At 43.4% G+C, this 21,459-nt stretch overlaps 4 protein-coding genes across 5 annotated transcripts in view; 2 read left to right on the top strand and 2 right to left on the bottom strand.

Moving 5' to 3' along the window:
- Window positions 1–13,104, bottom strand: part of Snoo (Sno oncogene) — a 114,227-nt gene extending 101,123 nt beyond the window's left edge. For both annotated transcript variants that reach the window (XM_033379436.1, XM_001356676.4), the window contains exon 1: window positions 11,183–13,104. In XM_033379436.1, coding sequence (XP_033235327.1) covers window positions 11,183–12,235 — 1,053 coding nt within the window. In that variant the 5' untranslated portion in view covers window positions 12,236–13,104. The remainder of the gene's footprint in view (window positions 1–11,182) is intronic.
- Window positions 13,105–14,156: 1,052 nt separating this feature from the next.
- Window positions 14,157–15,249, top strand: ND-PDSW (NADH dehydrogenase (ubiquinone) PDSW subunit). Its single transcript, XM_001356673.4, has 4 exons — window positions 14,157–14,296; window positions 14,376–14,476; window positions 14,666–14,941; window positions 15,003–15,249. Exons 2-4 carry the CDS (start codon window positions 14,395–14,397, stop codon window positions 15,116–15,118), a joined length of 474 nt encoding a protein of 157 aa, XP_001356709.4. The 5' UTR covers window positions 14,157–14,296; window positions 14,376–14,394; the 3' UTR covers window positions 15,119–15,249.
- A 499-nt stretch (window positions 15,250–15,748) lies between these two features.
- Window positions 15,749–18,298, bottom strand: Pif1 (Pif1 DNA helicase). Its single transcript, XM_001356672.4, has 2 exons — window positions 17,235–18,298; window positions 15,749–17,168 (listed from the first exon to the last, which is right to left on the bottom strand). Exons 1-2 carry the CDS (start codon window positions 18,186–18,188, stop codon window positions 16,128–16,130), a joined length of 1,995 nt encoding a protein of 664 aa, XP_001356708.1. The 5' UTR covers window positions 18,189–18,298; the 3' UTR covers window positions 15,749–16,127.
- A 761-nt stretch (window positions 18,299–19,059) lies between these two features.
- LOC6902973 (N-acetylgalactosaminyltransferase 4-like) lies at window positions 19,060–21,407 on the top strand. The gene is made up of 4 exons (XM_002132663.3): window positions 19,060–19,647; window positions 19,707–20,049; window positions 20,108–20,569; window positions 20,631–21,407. Exons 1-4 carry the CDS (start codon window positions 19,232–19,234, stop codon window positions 21,315–21,317), a joined length of 1,908 nt encoding a protein of 635 aa, XP_002132699.2. The 5' UTR covers window positions 19,060–19,231; the 3' UTR covers window positions 21,318–21,407.
- Window positions 21,408–21,459: the final 52 nt, after the last annotated feature.

Here is a 21,459-nt window from a genome sequence, read left to right as displayed (position 1 = left end):
TAGATATTGATTTCTATGTAAAAAGATATGAAGCTAGAGTTATGATTGGAAAATCTTTAGAAAATTTAAACTAAAAACTACAAAATTTTATCTTTTCGATTTTACATAGGTTTTTCAATAGAAAGAGACGGAATAAAATAAATGTATATTGACTGTTATCGATTTATAATCGAGGGACTCTGATTGTTGCATCTTTTCCCACATAGAACACAAGAGTTTAATTTGATTTTTGTAGGAAATTAATTTTCGATAGAAAAGCGATGTTCGATCACAAACCGATAGCACTTGGAGTACTACAAGGGGTATAAAGAAATGCTGTAGACTTTTTTCGGATGGTGATAGAGAGTCGAAGAGAGTGCGAAACTGCGAAGACTAGAGAAAGAGAAATAGATGGAGAGGAAGAGCGCCACAGCAGACAACGTTTCATTAATTTACAGCTACACTACACACATACACACCCATACAACCATTCGCAGTATGCACTCTTACGTGTATTCCCCTACACCTTACGTGATGCATCCACGTCTGTAGCTCTACCTTCCTCCTCCTCCACCACTTAACCCGAACCCCCTCTCCAACCAATTCAGTAGGGTGTCGTCTTCGTCGCCCTGTCTCGGGTGGCTTCTAATATTTCATTAAGCTACGGCCGGCGTGTCGTCTCGTCGCCAGTCGCGTGCCCGTTCCAACAGAGAGAGAGAGAGGGAGAGAGAGAGAAATAGACCTCCCCGATAGCGAGAGAGAGAACGGGGTCGGGAGAGGGGGTCGAGTCAGCGGTAATGTCTACGTCATTCCCATCATCATCATCATGATTTAGTGCAACTTTGTGGAAGGGCAAGAGAGGAGGAGGAGACGAACTGCAGTGGGAAGGCGTGGGGAGGGGGTGTTTTTGGAGGGTTCTTCGAGCTTCGTAGCCACTTTTGAGGTTATGCGCACAATTTGCGTGCGCGCCAATTAAAACAAGAAAAATAAGCAAAACACACACAATAACAGTAAAATAGGTGGGAAAGAGAGCAACAGAGAGAGAGAGAGAAAGAGAGAGTAGAGGAGAGGACCATCCATGGCTTGAGGCGCAACAATGTAAGCTTTTTATAGTTCGCTGCCTGCGACAACAACAAAGTGCAGCAGAGAGAGAGTATAGGAAAGATGTAGGTGATATAGAGAAAGAGGAGCGATGGGGTAATAGAGGAAAAAGGAGGGTGGAGGGAGGGTCTGTCTCAGGTCAGCGACAGATTTGCAAAAATTTGCAACAATTAACGAAGATCCAATGCTCTTGGAGGAGGAATGCATTTTTTATAGATAAGGGATAAGATATTCATCGATCATAAATCGATAACATTCTCAATTACAAGTCGATAACTGAAAATAACTCAAAAGCTGATTGCAAGAGTAGCATTAAAAGCAATCAAAAATGCTCACGGAAAGTCTCCAATGGAATGCAAGTGATTCATAAAGAAATTTATGTCTGATATATAAATGAAAGATTCGAAATGAATGGTAACTGTATCAAACCATATGAGCACTGATAAATGGAACGAAAGAATTCATCAAGTCTTTGATAAAAATGATTAATATCAAGTATAAGAGATACAGATTAATGACGAAACCAACAGTTCGCAAACCTCCATCGAAATAGAGATGTAAGATGGATTCTAAATTCTCTTCTAAGTTTTCCTCTCTCATTTTTTCTCAGTCTTCATTCAGACCCTGTTCAATGTCAATATCATGATGCCCCAATTTCCGATTCATGCTTCAAAAGTGTATTGGCAAGCGTCATCGCTGTTACTGTTGTTGCACCTCCTGTTGTTGTTGTCGCGCGCATTCCACTTTGTGGCAAATCGAACACGTGGCAAGAGGGGCTGGGCATGGAGGTACACATTGAGGCGGTGGCAGTGGTAAAGGAGGCAGCAAAACATTGTGGCAGTCACTATGCAATTGTTGATACTGTCTTTGCATGTATTTACCTACGAGTGCCTCTGTGATTCTCTCTCTTTCTCTCTCCTGTTTTCTCTCTCTCTCTCTCTCTGTTGTATTGCCGTGACGGCAATATCATTTACAACAACATGCTGGGGTTACCACCAGGTGGAAAGGTGTTATGGGAGGGAGAAGATAGGTGGATAGGTGGTAACATGCTGCGGAAAATAGCACTGTTTGGAGGACTGTTGGTGCTGCTTTTGTTGAATTTGTTGTAGATTTTGAGGTTTACGTTGGTCTAAGTGTTGGTGTTATTGATTTCACTACCATATCGTAAGAGTTTTTTATATTTTTATAAATTTTTGTAGTTTTTAGACATAGATGATATGCTGTTGTTGTAGTTTTGTTGGTGTAGTTAGTTGGAATGCGATTTTTGTAACATTCTTATCATCATTCCATTGGAATATCTTTGTAATTCTGTTGTTGGAACGTTCTTGTTGCAATCTTTCCATTGGAATGTTATTGTTGTTTCATTGTAGTGCTGCTGTTACTGTTTCCAGCAGCCAGTAGCCTCCAATGCTCACTCATGCGCATGGACAACATTCAGCACTGACATTTAAACGTCTTGAGTTTCTCTCAGTGCTCAACACGAGTAGCCGTTTGTAATTTAAAACCCCAAAACCCAACAACAACAACTCAACAACAACCACAACACACAATAGAATTGTAATAGAATTTTTTGTTTGTAGATGCTGTCGTCATCGCGTGTGAAAGTTTAGAGAGAGGGAAAGAGGAGAGAGAGATATAGGGAGGGGGCGTGGCACGAATTGAGTTGTTTGAGACATACACATCTCGGGGTGAAGAGAGCGTGGGGCATTATCAAAATGCCCCATAAAACGAATGTCAAGTTTTGAATTACAGAAACTGTCAATCACTTTATTGCCGCGAGCATTACGGCATATACGATTACGAATAAATGTGGCATAGTCTCGTCTCGATGGAGGCCAGACCCCAGGCCCCAGAGGCAGGCTGTCATTCTGATGATATCGTATTAATTATTTGGCCAATCACTACAACATGCTTTGGATCATTGATTTGATTGGATTTAAGATCAATTTTTGAAAGGGAAATCCAAAAGCGTGAGAAACTCATTTAGTAGAACAATAGAATGTTTGAGAATTGGTGAATTTTTATGGGAATGGTGAAGGCCCTTCAATAAAATTGCACAAGAAACGTATATTATTAGCGAGATATATTAAGATAGTGCTGAGATATATTAAATTTTGAGTTATTTTAAATAAAGAAAGTGCTCCACCCAATTAATCAAATTTTCAATTAAAATAATCTTTCAATGACAATTAACATTCACAGACAACAGATCCTCTTTTTCCGCTAATTTTTCAATCAAAAACCTCAACCTTTTCTCTGGTTTCATTCTTTGTGAGTATATTATTGAAAAGTTGTCTCTTGTTGCGAAAAATTTGCCAAAAATTTGAACCATAGAAAAAATGTTTGTCATCAACAACTATCAATAAAATTTGAATGGTTATTACATTCAATTAGCAATGATTGTTAGTGGAAGAAAAGGCTGCTTTGAGGCCTGTTTTGAATAAGCAGCGAAAAAGAGACACTCGTTAGGAGAATTGGAGCGAGGGAGAGAGAGGGAGAGAGAGACATTACTAGAGACTAGAGAAAGAGATAGACATCATAGTGGAAGCGCCGTTAAGCAAATAGGAAGGAAATAAACAAGAACCAGAAACCAGACTATGGTGGAAAAACCCTCACAGAACCTCTCCCCCGTGGAACCACTGAAGCGAGTCGTCATTGCTCCGTCACCTGTGCGCCAGGTGTAAACTACATAACCAACCAGCCACCCTCCCTACCCCCACACCCCACACCACACGACCCAGAACCCCCTTTTCTCTTCTGCAACGGAAATGCTGGACAAGAGATAGAGACAGACAGAGAGAGAGAGAGGGAGAGGGAGAGATAAAATCTGTGGAAATGACACTAGGAAATCGCTGGTAAACAATGCGCAAAACACTGAAGAAAATGCTTGGGCCCCCCCAAAGCTCACACAGATTTCAGATAAGGCAATACATACATACATATAAAGGCGGAGAGAGGGGAGGGAGAGTCACTATAAAAAGAGAGGTCTAGATAGAGTCTCTGACTAGAGATTTAATCGCCATGCAAATTTTGTCACGTCTGTGGCGGCAACCACGGAAGACGATGCTTAGACGTGGGTTAATGCTGGGAGTCTCCGGTCTAGATAAATGGATAATGGAGAGCAAAATATAGACAGAGAGACAGAAAGAGAAAGAAAGAAAGAGTCTCACTTTAAGAGAGAGATAATACATAAACCAACTGTCACAAAGAGTCCAAAAGTGCCGCAAAGATTGGAAGAGAGAGAGAACCACCCTGATAAGGTGGCGACCTCGTTTTTTTATTTTCTATGATCAACTCAGATTCCTCGATTCCCAATGGTATATATAAAATATTGAGTATACGTATTATACATATAGTAGGCTTATAAAATCGTCCAATCCAATCGTAAATATGCACTTGTTATTTTGTTGCTTAGGCTTCAACATTTGCTTCTACAATTGAGGCATGAGTTCAGAAACGAGGTCAATGGCTGATCGCGCAAAATGCGTAAAAAGTGGGGGAAATATGATTGAGAAACGAATGGAAGAATGCCCTAAGATTAAGGGATATGTACTCTAGTAGAAATCTAGAAAAAATCTAGAAAAATAATAATTTCTGTATAAGGATGCGGGTTTTGGAGTGTTATTTAAAATCATTTCAAAGAACTATTTAATATTTTAAATACAAGATAATTTATCGAAAAGACATACTTTTTGATAAACTTTTTTTAAATATTTGAATATTTATGGAATTGTATAAGATCTATTACCCCCAGAAATCCGACTAATATTTTTGTAAGTAATATCTTCGTATATTAAGATCCCAAAATCTGAAATCCATTTTTTTTTTTTTTGTTGTTTTTAGGGTATTACAGTAAAAAGTATGTAACGCGTACTATAATTGAAGCATAAACAAAAACATTTACATAATAATTTTCACCTATTTCTCCATGATATTCTCCTCTCTTTCCTCTCACAGTAGCTCATTCTCTCTCTTATGTTGCTGTATAGATCTTTCTCTTATTAGCTCTCCAACAAAATGTATAAATTGTTTAAACACGTTTTGTAGCTATTTAAATACGAGTATTTTCAGGGATTTCTGATCTTTGCACTCAAACCAAAAAATCAATATGCATATTGATTGCTCAAATCATTCGATTAGACAACAAAAACCAAGCTAAAGATCAAAATTAAATAGCTGGCACTTTATTTTTGAAAAAACATGAGAATAGTTGTTCAAAATTTGCTTAATGAAAGATGGCAAAGGGATTCCTCGCGACGCAGACTTAAGATCAGGTGTTTTTTTTTCGCGCAAAGAAAGAGAGCAAAAGGGTGGGGGGAAGCAGCAGCAGACCCCAAAGCAGCAAAGAACCAGCCTATTTAGATGTAAGATCTGCGGATAGACACAAACCATAAAAAAAAATAATGTTGGCTATAGAAAAAAACAAAACAAGAGAGGAAGAGACTTTAGAGGAAGGAAGGCAGACGACGATGGCACACACCTGTCTTACGGTAACAACAACAGCTAAAACAATCTCTACAACAATTACAACAACGTCTACAACACTTACTATACAACAAAAACCATAGAGAGTGAGAGAGAGGGAAAACAAACTACAAGAAGGAGGAGGAACAAGCAGAGGAAAGGCGCCGCCGCGCATCTACGCGAATGTACGGCGTATGCAAAAAAGCAAAAACATTGTAGACAAGAGCACACACACACACACACACACACACACACACACCCTCTCTACACCTTTTCGCAATATCCCCTTTCCCCCTTTGAGGCCTCTTCTCTCTAGATCTCTCGTCGAGGCCGCACCTTCCGCAAAAAAAACAGAATCTATTTTTTTTAGCCCCCTGCTTCTCCTCCCACCGCCTTTTTGCCTTGTGTCTTGTCGTGTGTCTTAAGTTTTTTTTTTTTGCTAATAATAATAAAAAAAAAAAGAGGAGATGCAGCAAAGAAAGAAAGAACGGGATGGACATCACATGACATGTTGGGTGGGACACGAGGGGCAGGCGGATGGGAGGGGGGGGCTACAGATCGGTCTCGAGACTTGCCCACAGGCCAATCGAAAGAGTGAGGGAGAGAGCGAGCCACAGAAAGAGAGACAGAGAGAGAGAGAGGGAAGGAGGGTGATTTAGAAGAGACGGATGGCAGGCCCACTGGAATGAGATCGCTCTTTTGCTTATCGCGCTTATCAAATCGGCAACTGACAGAAAAACAAGAGAAGTTTGAGGGGGAGAAGAAGAGAAGGAGTAGGATAAGCAGAACTAGATGAAGGGAGAAGCATGAGGTAGCAGCAGCTAAAGGAGAAGTAGATCAAGTAATGTCGAGGGGGTCCGACAGACTGGAAAAAAGCAGCCCCCTTCCTCAGAGGGTTAATATATTGCCTGGATAGGCGGAAAGATAACACATATCCATCAGGGTTAAAGATTCTTTTATTTTCTGCTGAGTTAAGATCCCATTACTAAAGATCATCTCTGGGGTTAAGAACCCTATAAGGGATATGCAAATTGCAGTGGAATAACCCCATAAGAATATAAATTTCTTAGATAAATTTGAATACATGGAACAAAATAGAAGATATAGCAAACAATGTAGCAATATATTGAGATTGAAAAAGTACAAATATACGCTATATTCTATACAAACCGGAATTCAATATAGAAACCGTGAAAAATATTGTCCCGACAGATTTATTTCGTTCCTTTATTTCGCAAACAATGCGTATACGTAACCGTATAACAATATTAGAGACCGTGCCATGTCCTCTGTCTAATTGATTCCAGATATTTCCATTTTTCTCAGCTAATTAATCATGAAACATCAATTAGCAGATGACCTAAGAGACCAGATAGAGAGATCTGTCTAGAATCGAAATTCCATTTATAATTCGAAATTAACCATTAAATTAGGTTAATAATTTCCCATATTTTATAGAAGAATTCAAAATCCCCCACATGGTGCTGTATGAGAGATCATAAAATATTACAATTCCCCCACATGTACAATGGCTTCTCTTATCAATTCTGAACTGTTTCTTTAATCGTTCTACAGATTAGAAAAAAACGAAAGCCCGAAAAACCGAAACAGAGCTAAATTCAGCATATAACTCTGACTCGATTTTTGGGCTGATTTTTCGGCTGTTTTTTTTTTTTTGTCTTTTTGCAAACCCCAAAACGTGGCCAACTGAGCGGAAAGCTTATCAGCCGAGAGCCACAAATTGGTTGATAAGCAGCCGAAAATTTTAGAATAATACTTTTTACTAGCAGGAGAGCTCTCTATCGGAGTCAATCGGAGAGAGATCTGAGCGCGGCAGAAACGTGCTGTGCGAATGGTTTCGAACCAGAAAAACACGATGAATGGCAGCACCAGCCACAAAACGCTAGTGGCCAGAGTATATTGAAAGAGATTAGCATAAATTTGGAAATTTATATGAGCGATAACCGAGTCGAAAGACCAAAAAATCAAAGCGTTCAAAATATCATACAAAAGTTACGAAGTTTAGATACTCTTTAGATTGAGGGGGAGGAGATTGGAAAAATTCTCAAAATTATCAAATTCGAATGAAATTTCATAAAAATTGTGTTTCCCTAGATAGCAATTAAAGATTAAAGATTGGGACTCAGGGGATAATGGATTTAAAGATAATCCATTAATAATCGCCAATACCCAATACTTTATCAAGAGTATACCCATAACAGATCCAATCAAAACACAAAATAAAAACCTGTTGTTGCCAAAACAAAGCTACACCAAAAACAAAAAAACAACGAAAAAACTGAAATTTAAAAACATGAAATTCCAAAAATTTTGCGACTTGAATTCTGGAAATAGAGTGACAAAGTCCATTTTTGGGCAGATTATGTAAGTGATAGATCCCCAGAGAGAGGGGACGGACAGGCGAGAGAGCATAGTGCCACGAGTCAGTGGCAGAGGGGAAAGCAGCGAAAGTGAGCAGCGCAGCTGGCGATCTTATTAGTCACGCGCTCTGCCAAGGGCACCAATGAATGGAGCAGCAGAAATTCATTTGCTCATTTGTCTTTTTTTATTTTTACCTTTACCTTTAGCTCTCCCTCTCCTTCTTGTTTTTGTCTCCTCTTTGGCACATTTCGAGCAGCAGCAGCAGCAGCCTGCAAGCAGCTGGCGCCAGCGCAGCTCAATGCAGCGCAAAAGTCAACGCCAGCGCCAACGTCAACGTCAAAGTCGTCGTCTATCACGTTCATTGGCATTTTTGTTTTTGCATGCAGTGCCCGTGCGACGCTCTTTTTCCGTCCCTCTCTGATCCACTCCCGATATCTTTGGCTCTCTCAAAAATTTTTGTTCTGCTAGCAGTTCTTTAGGCTACTACTAAAATATACCCTCCCCTTTACATAGTTATTGAGGTAAGCAGTATATGTCATACCCCATGGCAGTTCTCTAAAGGGCATCAAAAAGGGTTTGGCTTGCTTTTCGTTTCATTCCCGTCGATCGATACTAATTGAGAGCCCCATTAATTCCGGGACTCTCCCACCCATAGATCAATCTGCCTTTCCCTCTCTTTATCTCGTTATGACTATATTTTGTTGTTTCTTCTGCTTTGTATAATATATGTTTGTTCGCTCTACCCCTTCCACCATCCTCATCCTTCTATAATTCCCCTTCTTGTTGTTTTCTTCTTTTGCGCAACAAAAATGCCGCAAGACGTTTGTTTTGTTTTTTTTTTCTTTTCTGCGACTGCGACTGCGCAACGACTTTGAGACGATTCCCCTACTCTCCCATCCACCTTTCAGGTATGATGGGGAGGGGGTTTGGATGGAATGGCAATGGAGTGGACTTTGGGACGCCGCGTCCCAGCGTCGCAGCGCCAGACAGAAATACTACATCCCATAACAAGACAAGGCAGGGCCCAGACCCCAGACCCCAGACCCCAGTCAGAGTCCCCGCCAAAGTACAGCAGCACTAGCACCAGCAGCAGCAGCAGCAGACGGCAGACAATGTTGGCAACCGGTTTGCGATTTATTTTTGTTGCTGTGCTGTGCCGCCGCTCCCCGCAACAGGCCCTACTATACATCACCGTATCGCCTCCTCTCGCTTTGGCTCATTATTATTATTTGCTGAATATTTTTGGTACCCCTTTATTGATGAGGAGTATTTACGACCCTGATAGCAGTCCCATATTTGGGTGAAACATTCGTGAATATAAGTCAAGGAATCGAGAACAATAAAACTACATAAACATTGATGTAACAATAAATTATTCTCTTTACTACGCTCTCCAAGAGGGTATCTAAAGCCTCGATACCCTAAGGCTCCTGTCCCTTCATTCTTGTTTAACATTAAAGCTTTTTGAAGCGGATTTCCAACAAACACACACACATGAACACAAAATACGGAAAAAATCGAAAGGCTTCAAAAACAGTGGCCTGCAGGGACGTAGGAGGGGAGGGAGGGGCGCACACTGCAGGGCAGGCAATAAATTGAGCGAAAAGCTAAAAATAAGCTCCAATTGTCGTCGCTGACTGCGCTGCTGCAGCAGCAAACAGACGTCGGCAGAGACAACTTGTCGTCGTCGATTTTTGGCCGGGCCGCCACGGTCGCCAACGCCACTGCCACTGCCGGCAGACGCTTTGGCAGCGCACGCAGCAGCAACAACAAAAAAAACAGTAAAAGAATTTCAGAAATTGTATTATTTATTGTTTTTTGTATGGAAATATTTTGCGAGCGCTGTTTAAGCAGAAAATTAAGTAGTTTAAATAAATAATTCAACCAAAAAAGAACGACAAAAAACTGGTAAAAAAAACTCCATCATTGGCCTACCAAAAAAAAGCAGCAAAAAATTGTTTAACAAGAGTGGGGGAGAGAGAGACAGAGAGAGAGTGCGCTATAAAATGCAGCTGCATTAAAATAATAATTATTATACGTTTTATATAAATTTATAATAAATTCTAAAATGTTGCCCCGCTGCTCTGAGTGAGCATTTCTGATACCCTTTAGGGAGAGGGGTTTAACGAATTACGCAAGAAGTTGGCCAGAAAGAATATGAGAGCAGAGCAGGAATACCGGATGAACGATTTAATACAAGAGACGAATGTTGTTCCACCCTCTTTGAATACCAATTAAAGCATTTACTACTCTATATACATACATATGTACATATGTATATCCCATAGGCAAAATATCGCCAAAGCCGCTTTTACTTGTTGTATTATACATTTTATGAGCTTTTAACGGGCGGGCGTCAACGAAATGTCGTTAAAAAAGATCGAATTGAATGAGAATTGTGAATGCGAATGCGAATGGAGGAATGGCAAAGAAGTATCAATCGCTGTCAACAGAGGCAGAGGCAGAAGCAGAGACAGCAGCAGCAACAGGGACAGAAGCCGCGATGCCAAATATGGGGCCACAGTGGGCGCTGCGCTGCTGCTGCGGCTGCAATCGGTAGCCGAAGGTGTGAAGCGACTTTTGACGGCGCCTGTCTCTGGCCTAACGAGTATTGTTGTTGCTGCTGCTTTTGCGTTTCCGATTGCGATTGAGAGTGAGATTCAGATGGTAAATGGGAGTGGAGTGGGATTGGTTTTGGGGTGGGACATTCTCATACGCATTTTTGTTGCAGAAATTGTGCAGGGGAGGGACAACTAGTGCAAGAGAGCGAGTGAGACGGAAGTGATACTTAGACTAAGTAAAATATGTGATATTCGTGATAAATGCGACATTTGGGAAATTCCAGAACATACATACATGTGTCCCTCTTCTTATTTAGGGAAATTTTTGATTTATTGGATTCCACAATAATCGAAAGTTTTCCCTGAGGAAGAGATTCGATCTGATTCACAAAAATATATATTGGAATTTCTTTCTAGAGCAAATTTTCAACATTTCGATTATTAAATACCATTGCAAGCATTGGAAATAAGAGGAATTATGTATTTCCCTTAAGATTGTTGATGGGAAGATTCCACGTTCGATAATCTTCACGAATTCTTCGTATAAGACTCATTCAGGAATCCCACAATAAACCATAAATAAATAAATAATTTCCCCCATGCCGTTCAATTTATAGGGAAATTCCATTTCTTAGCTTAGGGATGTTAATCCGTTTCCAAAATTCCTACCAAAACAAAAAATAGAAAAATCGTACCTTTCGTTTCTTGTGATCCATTTCGAGTTGCGCCTTGTGCATTTCCTTGAGTTCCACTTCCTTGAGCTGATCGAGGATTATCTGGTACTTTTCGCGATTCTCCACGTCGAGCGCCACGTGAAGGTAGTCGTGCCAGTTGCGGGAATCGAAGCCCCAGTGGCAGGTCTGGTTCTCGAACTTCCGATGCACATGCCCCACAAACTTCTGGGGCGAGAACCATCCGTCGCACTCGAGGCACTTGATGCACGTGGGCTTCTGGTAGGAGTACATCTCTGGTGTGCAGATCCCCTCGCATTTGCCAAAACATTTGTGGTACACGTGGAAGCTGAGGGCGCCCTTCGGCAGGTTCTCGATGGGGATGTAGCTGTTGCGATCGGAACGATGCAGCAATGCGGCACAGAGACGCTCCGCATCGGTGCGCGTTATCAATCCACTGGCCTTCACATCGGAAGGCAGAATCGCGGCGGCCTTGAACTCCACGAGCTGATCAGGGGTGCACTGGGAGCAGTAGATCCCCAGTTCATCGAAGATCCGATTGATCTGCTCCAGCGAGAAGTCGTTCAGGACATTGTTGAGGAACTGCGGCAGGCACAGTCGCATCTCTCCGCCCACCGAGAAGCAGCCAATGGTCTTGCCCTCCAGCCGGGTCTCGTACAGCTCCCCACAGCCCGCATCGGCCACAGAGAGGATCGGTTGCGAGAGCTCTCTCGGCGGAGTGGCAGGCGTGGCATAGATCTGAGGCGATGCTGCCTCCCGATGGTGGTGCTGCAACTCGTGCGGCTCCGGGGAGCTGAGTATCTCCTTTTTGATGATTGGAATTCCGGGTGAAGGCGACTGCTGCACCTTGCCCCCGCAGGTTGGACTCTCGCTGCGGATTCCGCCTCCATTGGTGGAGGCCACCTCCAGGGAAGGACAGCCGCCGACCCCTGCTGCTGCTACCGCAGCTGCTGCTGCCACGGCAAGGGCATGGCCGGGTCCTTGGAGACTCTTTGTGGCACTCGTCTGGTATTTCTTCAGCACGCTGCTGATATTCGGCGTCACGTATTCGGTCATGTTCTGGATCGTTAAGGGGGATCGGATCGGATCTGATCTGATCTCTTCACGTGGGACTGTGGGGCTGGGCGGCCTCAGTGGGACCACATTTTTGCGCACACTCTCTCTTTAAACTTGAATTATTATTTGTTAACAATTTGGCACATTTGTTGATTGGTTTTGGGATTTATTTCACTTATTTGCAACTCTTTTGCATTCATCATTTTGCCGACGGCATTTCGAAAGGCGGGAAAAACGTATGTCCGCTTTTTTCGTGCAGGGGCGGGCGCGCAAATATTTCTACCCCTTTGGGTAATTTCTCTTATTTTGGGATATTTTGCGGTAAATTAAATTTTCGGCGCAATTTCTTAATTATTATTATTATTAAATTTTATATTTTTGCACACACGGACACAAACACGGGCACAGTCGGCAGACAGACACACACTCGCGCGAACGCGGGGGGATGCGGCGGTGACGTGACCCCAGACGGCGGCGACGACGGCGACAAATTCTTATTGTGCCGCCGAAATTTCCGTTTGCCGCCTTGTTTTTGTGCACTATTTATAAACCTTTTGGTTTTGCTTTTCCTTTTGCTTTTCTCCCGCCTTGTTGCAGCTTATTTTTGCATTTCTCGTTATTAAATATTTATTTTGCATGCGGCGCCCCGCTTTGTTGTTTTGGCTTTGCTTTGCTTTACTTCAATTTCTTTCCTCTCTTTTCGCAGGCGTCCGCACGTGCGAGCTTTTTACATTTGCTTTGCCATTGCGCTCACACAGAGATACGCACGAACACTCACACACACAGAGAAACGAACGAGCGCCCGCTACACGTCCGAACCAAACGAAGCCGAAAAAGTATCTGAGTATCTGCGTATCTGCGTATCTGAGTATCTCAATTCTGAATATATGTTGATAAGTCGAATATTGTGTATATTTTTTGATGAAGGTGATAGTTTTTTTGCAATTATATTAATATGGACACCTTTTTGGGATAATTGAATAACATTTTAAATCTTAAATCCTATAGTATTTTTCAAATACACCCGCCTTCAAGAGTTGCTGGCGCCTAAAGATGTTGCTGGGCAACAAACGCGTGTTGCTGAGGGAAAAAGAAGGTATGGACAGCAGCCAAAGCGGACCAGAAAATTGAGCGCATGCAAGGTAAAATGCAACCCCAATTCCGTACCAACCGGGACTGCTTCATACCATACTATTGATCAAACACGGTCAGGTGTGGTGCATATGGTCTTTGAAATGTTTCTGGAACAGTTTTCCCAGTTGTCCATACCTTTTCTCGAGAGCACTTGGGAAAAATGTTGCTGAGCTCATGTTCTTAGAGTCTCGAAGAAAAACCAGACTCATGCTGTTAAGGCACCTAAAATGTCTGCTGTTAAAATACATCGTAAAGTATCGAGGCAAATAACTCAAAAAAGTTTCTACTACCTTCTGTATTTCTACCATGCTCTGATATGATAAGAACTTTCAAGCTAATTGCTATGAACCTGTTAAAGTGGCTGCTGTGGAACCAAAGCAGCCGCTCAAAGTTAACGAGCTACTAGCTTACATTTAGTTCGAGTGTTCAAATAGCCGCCAAAAAGCTGATTCATTTTATTTTGTTTTAATTTGATTAATTAATTAATTTTTCTCTCGAATCGTACTTACGTGCATGCATCATTTATTCCAATTGATTGCATTTGACTCCTTTTCGCTCATTCATTTTCAAACTTTTCTATTTGGCGCGCTCCACTTGCGTCCAGTCGATAGTATCGATGGCCGAACTGATCTCATCAAACCGTTTAATGCTCTCTTTTTCGCTCTCATTGAATCGGGTATGAGTCGATAGCAGCATTCGTTTTTAAGGTCCCGAAACTTTGTCATCCCAGGCTCTAATTAATGCAGAAACTGGTCAGTTTCAGTTTGAAAGTTATTTCAACGATATTTTGCACAGGGTATACAAACTTCCATACTCCGGTTTGTCAGTATATTTACGGTATATTTTGAAAATGAGACGGTATATTTTGGTATATTTCTGACGGTCACACTTGAACCGAAATTTGGAATATTTTTAAGGAAAAATAAGGTTTTTAAAGCAATTTTAATAAAACAAAGCACCTATAAAGGATAACTGACAATCTAATAAGCTCTTCCTGCCCTTGCAGAAGTATCAGAAGCTAGAAAATGCCGGAGCCGCGCAGCCCGATGGCCAGCTTCGCCCAGTCGGTGTCGAATATCATCGATGGACCCATTACATGGTTCCGTGGTAAGTCCCGGAACTTGGAGACACTGAATTGCCATCTTAAGAGTCCCCTGATAGAGCTATGCTACCCAAAATAGCGCCTACAATTGCAAAACTTGGAAAAACACTTTTCCATTACATAATGACATAACCTCAAACGCGGTAGGCCAATGTTTTTGTTTACACGGCTCTAAAACCTCGGATGTTTTGCAGAAACCATTGTGGAACCGAACCAAGAGAAGTACAACTGGTACCACCAGCGCTTCCAACGCGTGCCGACCATCGATCAGTGCTATACGGACGATGCCGTCTGCCGATTCGAGGCGGACCAGCAGTTCCGCCGCGATCGCATGGTGGACAACGAGATTGTGAATATATTGCGGCAGCGATTCGAGGATTGCACACTGTACGAAGCTCCCGATCACATCATCAAGTGCAAGCCCATTCTCGAGCAGTACGAGAAGGCAACCGAGAACTGGTTCATCAAATGTGAGTGCGATTACCTGGGCCCCTGTTGCACACCTAACTTATTGAATCTCCCTTCTTTTAGATGGCGACTTGGGTGGCTATGCCAATGCCAAGACGGCCTACATGAAGCAGAAGCATCGTTTGATCTGGGAGCGTCGCCACGGCCCAGTAGGCAGCGGCATGAAGGGCAAAGAGTAGGCCGCTCAGTGAGTTTCCTTTTATCATCCTCCTGCTCCAACTCCTGCCTGCCGAGACGGAACTGAGGTTTTTGTTAGTTCAATTTTCCGTGATTACAAAATACACACACCCTGAAATGGTATACCCAAAGAGGCCTCTGACTTGGTTTCGTCCTTAGTTTAGGTTAAAGTGTCTCGTTTGTTCACATAGTTTCTGTATTATACGAAGATTCTGTAGATCCTTGAAAGAGAATCATTCTAAAAGGTTTATCTGGTCTTAACAGGTCGATGATTGTTCTTTTTCTCTTAATTTGTTCTCTAGATTTGTTAAAACTGTATGCCTAATGGAATAGTTACACATTTAAAGCAAATGTAAACGCCACATGTCGTAAATGTAGCTCTAACTCGATCGCAGCTTGCATAATTCTTATACTTTCTAGGAATGTATGTATAGCAGAGGCAAAAGGTTTTTGTGGCCAAGTGTTATTCAAGTTTCCAAGGCCGCTCATCCTGAAATTTTGGGCCATTGATTGTCCAGGAGTGCCTTTATTTGTAATTTGTAATTTTAATCTCTCATTCTCTTCGTTAAAGATTCTTTACGCCTGTTTACCCCTGTGCATGCCACAGAAAATGATAGTCTTGTTCTTTTCGATTCACATGCGTTTTCTATGAGTTCTTCAATCTTTGATCCTACTCTGCCTTAGTTAAAAGAGGTCTAATTTGAGTAATTTCTTATATAACCACACGAGAAGCCATTCTTTAAGGTTCTGCTAAAAGTAATCTCTTCAAAAAATCATTATAGGTTCCTCTCAGGTTGTTTAGTTGATTAAATGCAGTAGATTTTAATGTCAGCTTGTGGCTTAATACTAGTTTGTTCGTCTTAATCCGTAGTTCGGGTGATAAAATTGCCATTGAAAGTTTTTCTTAAATGTGCTAAAAATATTTGTGGATGAGCCTCCAAAAGAGAAGCAGTCTTTAGGTTGTACAAATCCTAATTAAATTCATCTAAAAGTCGAGTGCCATCCTCCCATTCAGCTAATAGAAACCAATGGTTTGTTCATCAGGCTCTTTTTGATCTTGGCCAAAGCACTGTTGGCATCGCCTGGCCGCTTGTCCTTATTCTTGGGTCCCAGTGGTATCATTGTGGTGTCCATAAGGCGTCGCCGGAAGCCCTTGTAGAACTGCAACACCTGGGGATTGGCCCACACCTGCTTCGCATCGAAATCTAGGATGCGTACGGATTGCAAGGACTTGGCTCGGGACAGGGCAACATATGCCTGACCCGCTTCAAAGACCTTCGAGAGCGACATCTCCACGCAGTCGAGGGTGAGGCCCTGGCTCTTGTGAATGGAGAAGGCCCAGGCGAGCTTCAGGGGCACCTGACGACGGGTGATCACACCACCGGTGGCCGTCTTGATGATCCACTTTTCGTGCTTGCAGACGTACTCCTGATTGTTCTTGAACCGCACCACCGGGAGATCCTTTTCCATTCGCACTACCACGCCACGGGCACCGTTGACCAGTCCATTGGATATGTTAATATTCTTGAGCAGCATCACCTGGGCATTCACCTTGAGATAGAGCTGGGATGGGGCCTGGATCTGCTGATCAAGCTGTTTGGTCATGCCCGCATCAGAGTCGTCTGAGCGGAAGAGTACCTTGTCGCCTTGCAGGTTCTCTAGCTTCGATTCATTGATGGAATTGGCGTCATTCGTGTGGGAGCAGAGCTGCGTGGCCAAGATGCCATTGCCTTCGATCTTCTGCCTGGATGTGGCCGCCAGTCGCGTGGTTATCGATTCATTCACATGACCAATGCGCAAATGATTCAGGATCTTGACGAATTCCGGATCCGACTGACGATGCACCTGCTTCAGCTCGTACACGCATTGAATGCAGGTCTCCCAGGCACTGGACTGAAAGCAGAAGCGCTGCTGGGGCGTGGCATTGGGCGCCGCACCAAAATCGCCTCGAATCACGGGCGGCAGTTGCAGGAAGTCGCCGCAAAGGATCAGCTGAATGCCTCCAAAGGGACGGTCATTGCGACGAATATGCCGGGCCACTGCCTCGATTTTCTGCAAGCAAAAAACAGAAGAGATTCCAATAAAGGAAGTCATTTAGTGGATTGCGATGGCACAAACCTCAAAGAACTGTCCATCCACCATGGAGATCTCATCGATGATCAGTCGCTTGCACTTCCGCCACGTCTGAGCGCTGACCGGACGAGAGGCCAGCTCCAGGCACCGCTGCATGGTGGCATCTCCGCCACCAATACCCGCAAAGGCATGCAGCGTCGTGCCACCGATGAGGCATGCAGCCACACCCGTGGATGCTGTAGCTATAGTTCCATCGGGGGGAAGGGCAGAGATAATCCTACGCAAGAGGAAACTCTTGCCGGTGCCGGCGGAGCCCGTGAAGAAGACATTTTTGCCAGTGGTGCAAGCACGCAGCACTTCCATCTGCTCCTCGTTGAGGCGTAGTGATTCGTCTGTGCCGGCCAGAGGCGAGGATTGATATAGTTTCTTGGCCGCCGGCACGGTGCCTTTCTCTCGATCCTGATCCTTTAGCTCATCGAAGCGCCGCTTCTTGGCGCCCTGCGGCGAGGGTGTGGTGGTTGTTCCTTTGGGCACAAGTCCCGCCTTTTTGCGCGCCAAAATCATCTCCGCGGTGGTCACGGGCGACACGTCCTCAAAGCTGCTCGGCTTGCCCGAGAGCAGGTGCTCCCTCAGCTTCTTCTGCATCGAGGCGTCGTCCGGCTGGCCACCGTCGCCATTCATTTTGATGAAAATTGTGCGTAGGAAGAACATTAGCGTGCCGGGCGGGGCATTGGACAGGTAGATGGCACAGTTCTCCGCCTTGAAATTGAACGTGGCCTTGCCCTCGGCCATGAATTTCTTGTGGACCATCAAATCCTTCAGCTTGAACTTCAGGGGCTTCAGTTTCTCGGGCGTCACCTCCACAAACAGCTCCCGGATATCGTTGCGGACCAAGCGCAAGGTGGCCGTCTTATAAGCCAGCTTGCGGCCAGTAATCCCCACTGCATTGGTCCACTGTATGTTGACCGCACAGGTAAGAACAGCATCGTTTAGGTCCATGCTGCGTGCAAGCCAACTCGAGTCACAATTTTCCTTAAAAAATGTTTTTAAAAAGAACAAACAAAAAAACAAAAACGCAGTCCATGCGGCGTCGGCAGAAAAAAAGGAGATCAGTGTGACCGCGGATAGCAGTGTGATACTCATTTAAAAAATATACCGTCAATATACTGACGAGTTCAAGTTCTTTTTTACATATTCCTCGTTTTTGATCTTCCGTGGAATATTCTCAGCTATATAGCACATTTACCAATGCCCACATAATTTTATACGATTCATGAATAATTTGTATACTTAACTGGCTTATTCTAAATACTTGCTTTTATTGCTTTTTGCGTAAAAAAAGGTTTTAGCGAAAAAGTTCAACAAAAAAAGAGTCGCTATATTGCGGGTAAGCCGTAGTATAGGCCTTTTTTGTATACCCTATTTTGTTAATGTTATATGAAAGTATAAATATTGATATGAAGATAAAACGTGACTTATAAAGACCTTTTCTCAAATTTACATTTTTTAGGCATATTCATGTATATGATGAGTGTTTTGTATATATATCTCGATCCTGATACCTATTCTTGGTCTCTGCAAGAAGACAATAAGCTTTAAAATATCGTTGAAATATTGAAAATAATATTAAATAATATTGAATAATATTAAAATTTATTGAAAACAAATTGTTTTTGCCTGGGATGACAATCATATTCACAATTCTATAACATCCATTTCCCTAGGGTATGTGTGCATGGAATGGGACTCATTGTCAACCGGTTATAACAGATTCTATCCGATTCAAATAAATACCAAAATATACGGTCTCATTTAAAAAATATATAATAGATTCCGTAGATTCCTTCCATACAGTAGGATAATAAAAAGAAAAGAAAGTAGGCTGAGACATTTTACATAATACTCAAAATTCAGTGTTTATGCAAAACCAAAAACGTGTGTTTCTCTAGATATTCGTATATATCGTATTAATATCTACAATTCGAAATTCGCGGTTGCTCTCGCGTCTATAGTACCACAAACAGACAACAGAGAGCGGCAGCATGAAGGTCAATCTGGATTTGAAAAAAATGGTGGCATTGCTGCTAGCCATCATAACTGTCTCGCTGATCTCCACCATCCTGATGGGCAAGAGCATACACACACAGAGTTTCGACACAACCGTGGCTGACACCGAGAACACCGAAAACATTATGGTGGGCCAAATGGTCCTGGATGAACTGAATGTGTGGTTCGACTTACCCTTGCAGGGGGGCCCGCGGAAGGACTGGCACGATCGGGCGGTCATGCAGGCGGATAGTTTAAAAACTGGCCTGGGCGAACAAGGGTTGCGCATCGCCATCGAAGATACCAAAGAGTACCAAGAAATGATTGCGATGAGCATAAAAAAGGGCTTCAATTCTTTGCTCTCCGATAAGATATCCGTGAATCGTACGATCGCGGACACGCGTCCGTTGAGGTAAGTAGCAACAGATCAGTTATCATTCGAAGGGCTAGGATACTAACAATCCACGACAGGTGCAAGTCCCGCAAGTACTTGGTCAAATTGCCCAATGTATCCGTCATCATGGTATTCCACAATACGCACTTGAGTGTCCTGCTACGGGCCATCCATAGCATCATCAATCGCACTCCACACGAACTGCTGCATGAAGTTATACTCGTAGATGATGGTAGCACCGCTCAGGAACTACAAGAACAGCTGGACAAATACGTTAACGAGCACTTTGGATCAAAAGTATCCATTATAAGACAAAAAAAGCGGACTGGCATGCCTGCAGCACGCGTGGCGGGCGTCAATTCGGCCAACGGAACCGTTATGGTCTTCTGTGACGCCTCCATTGAGGTCATCTACAATTGGGTATGCTCTGATGCGAACCCTCCTGCCAGAATTTATAATGTGCTCCCCCCTCTTTCAGCTGCCTCCCTTGCTGGAACCCATGACACTGCATTACAAGATCGTCACCAGTCCTATTCTGGATGAAATCGATAATACGGACTTTTCTTTTAAATGGAGCGATCCGTTGCTGTGGCGCGGTGGCTTCGACTGGCACTTCAACTTCAATAAGCTGCCTGTCCTGCAGGAGGACATCAAAGGCGAGTCACAGCCTTATCGCAATCCCGTGATGGAGGGCACAGTCTTTGCCATCGACAGAAAGTACTTCTTGGAGCTGGGCGGCTACGATGAGGGGCTGGACGCATCGGGTGGCGAGCAGTACGAGATGAGCTTCAAGATCTGGATGTGCGGTGGCATGCTGCTTCAGGTTCCCTGCTCCCGAGTGGGGCACATAGCCATAGACCCCAAGGACGCCCAGGACCCAACTTGGCAAAAAGGTGAACTCTTAGAATCTACCAAAGGAGAGTACGATACATTGACGCGGGTAGGAGTTCCACATCTTTCTCTGAAATCAAAAATAGCCTTGATCTCCTTAATGTCTGTAGAACTACAAGCGTGTGGCCGAGGTCTGGATGGATGGGTACAAGCACTATTTGTACTTGCGAGATCCCTACAAGTACCACATCAATGCCGGGAATGTGACACGTCAGAAGGAAATTCGCGAGAGTCTCCAGTGTAATAGTTTTGATTGGTATTTGCATCAAGTGGCACCCGATTTCCTGAAGCGATTCCCGCTGGTGGAACCACGCGGCTACGGGTCGGGGGCAATCCAGAATGTGGCTTATCCCGGCTTGTGTATCGACGCCTTGGCCGAGGGCTTCAGGAAACCCGTGGGCCTGGCACAGTGTAGTGCAAATCTTACCCATCCACCGCCGACTCAGTTCTGGAGGCTGACAAATGATCTAGAGATCGTTTCCGGGATTGATTTGAACTGCCTGCAGATGCGTGGCACGACGCTAAACGCCACTGTGTGGCTGAACCGCTGCACTAAGGGGGACAATCAGATTTGGAGTTACAGTATTAACAGAAAGTGGATTCAGCAGAGCAGCAGCTTGAATCGCTGCCTGGAGGCCTTTGTGGATGGAAAAAAGGCTGTCGTTCGCGTCAATCACTGCTATCCGGAAAGCCCGAGCCAGCGTTGGGTAATCGGTTGGACTAATAAGTATTTGAGCGCCAAGTTTCGTCTGAATAGTACCAGTGAGATGAAACGAAGGTTTGGCTATCCAGCTTAAAATTCAAAAATGATAACAATAAACTGCCTATCGACACCTACTTATTGACACCAGATGGCGACACCATGACGCGCGCTTATCTAATTTGAACTCCAATGCAATTTTTTCGTTTCCGTTTTTTTGTTTTTATTCTCGACTTCAG

Source organism: Drosophila pseudoobscura, chromosome 4, assembly GCF_009870125.1.
Source record: "Drosophila pseudoobscura strain MV-25-SWS-2005 chromosome 4, UCI_Dpse_MV25, whole genome shotgun sequence".
Lineage (NCBI taxonomy): Eukaryota > Metazoa > Arthropoda > Insecta > Diptera > Drosophilidae > Drosophila > Drosophila pseudoobscura.
This window is presented reverse-complemented; position numbering and strand designations above follow the sequence as displayed.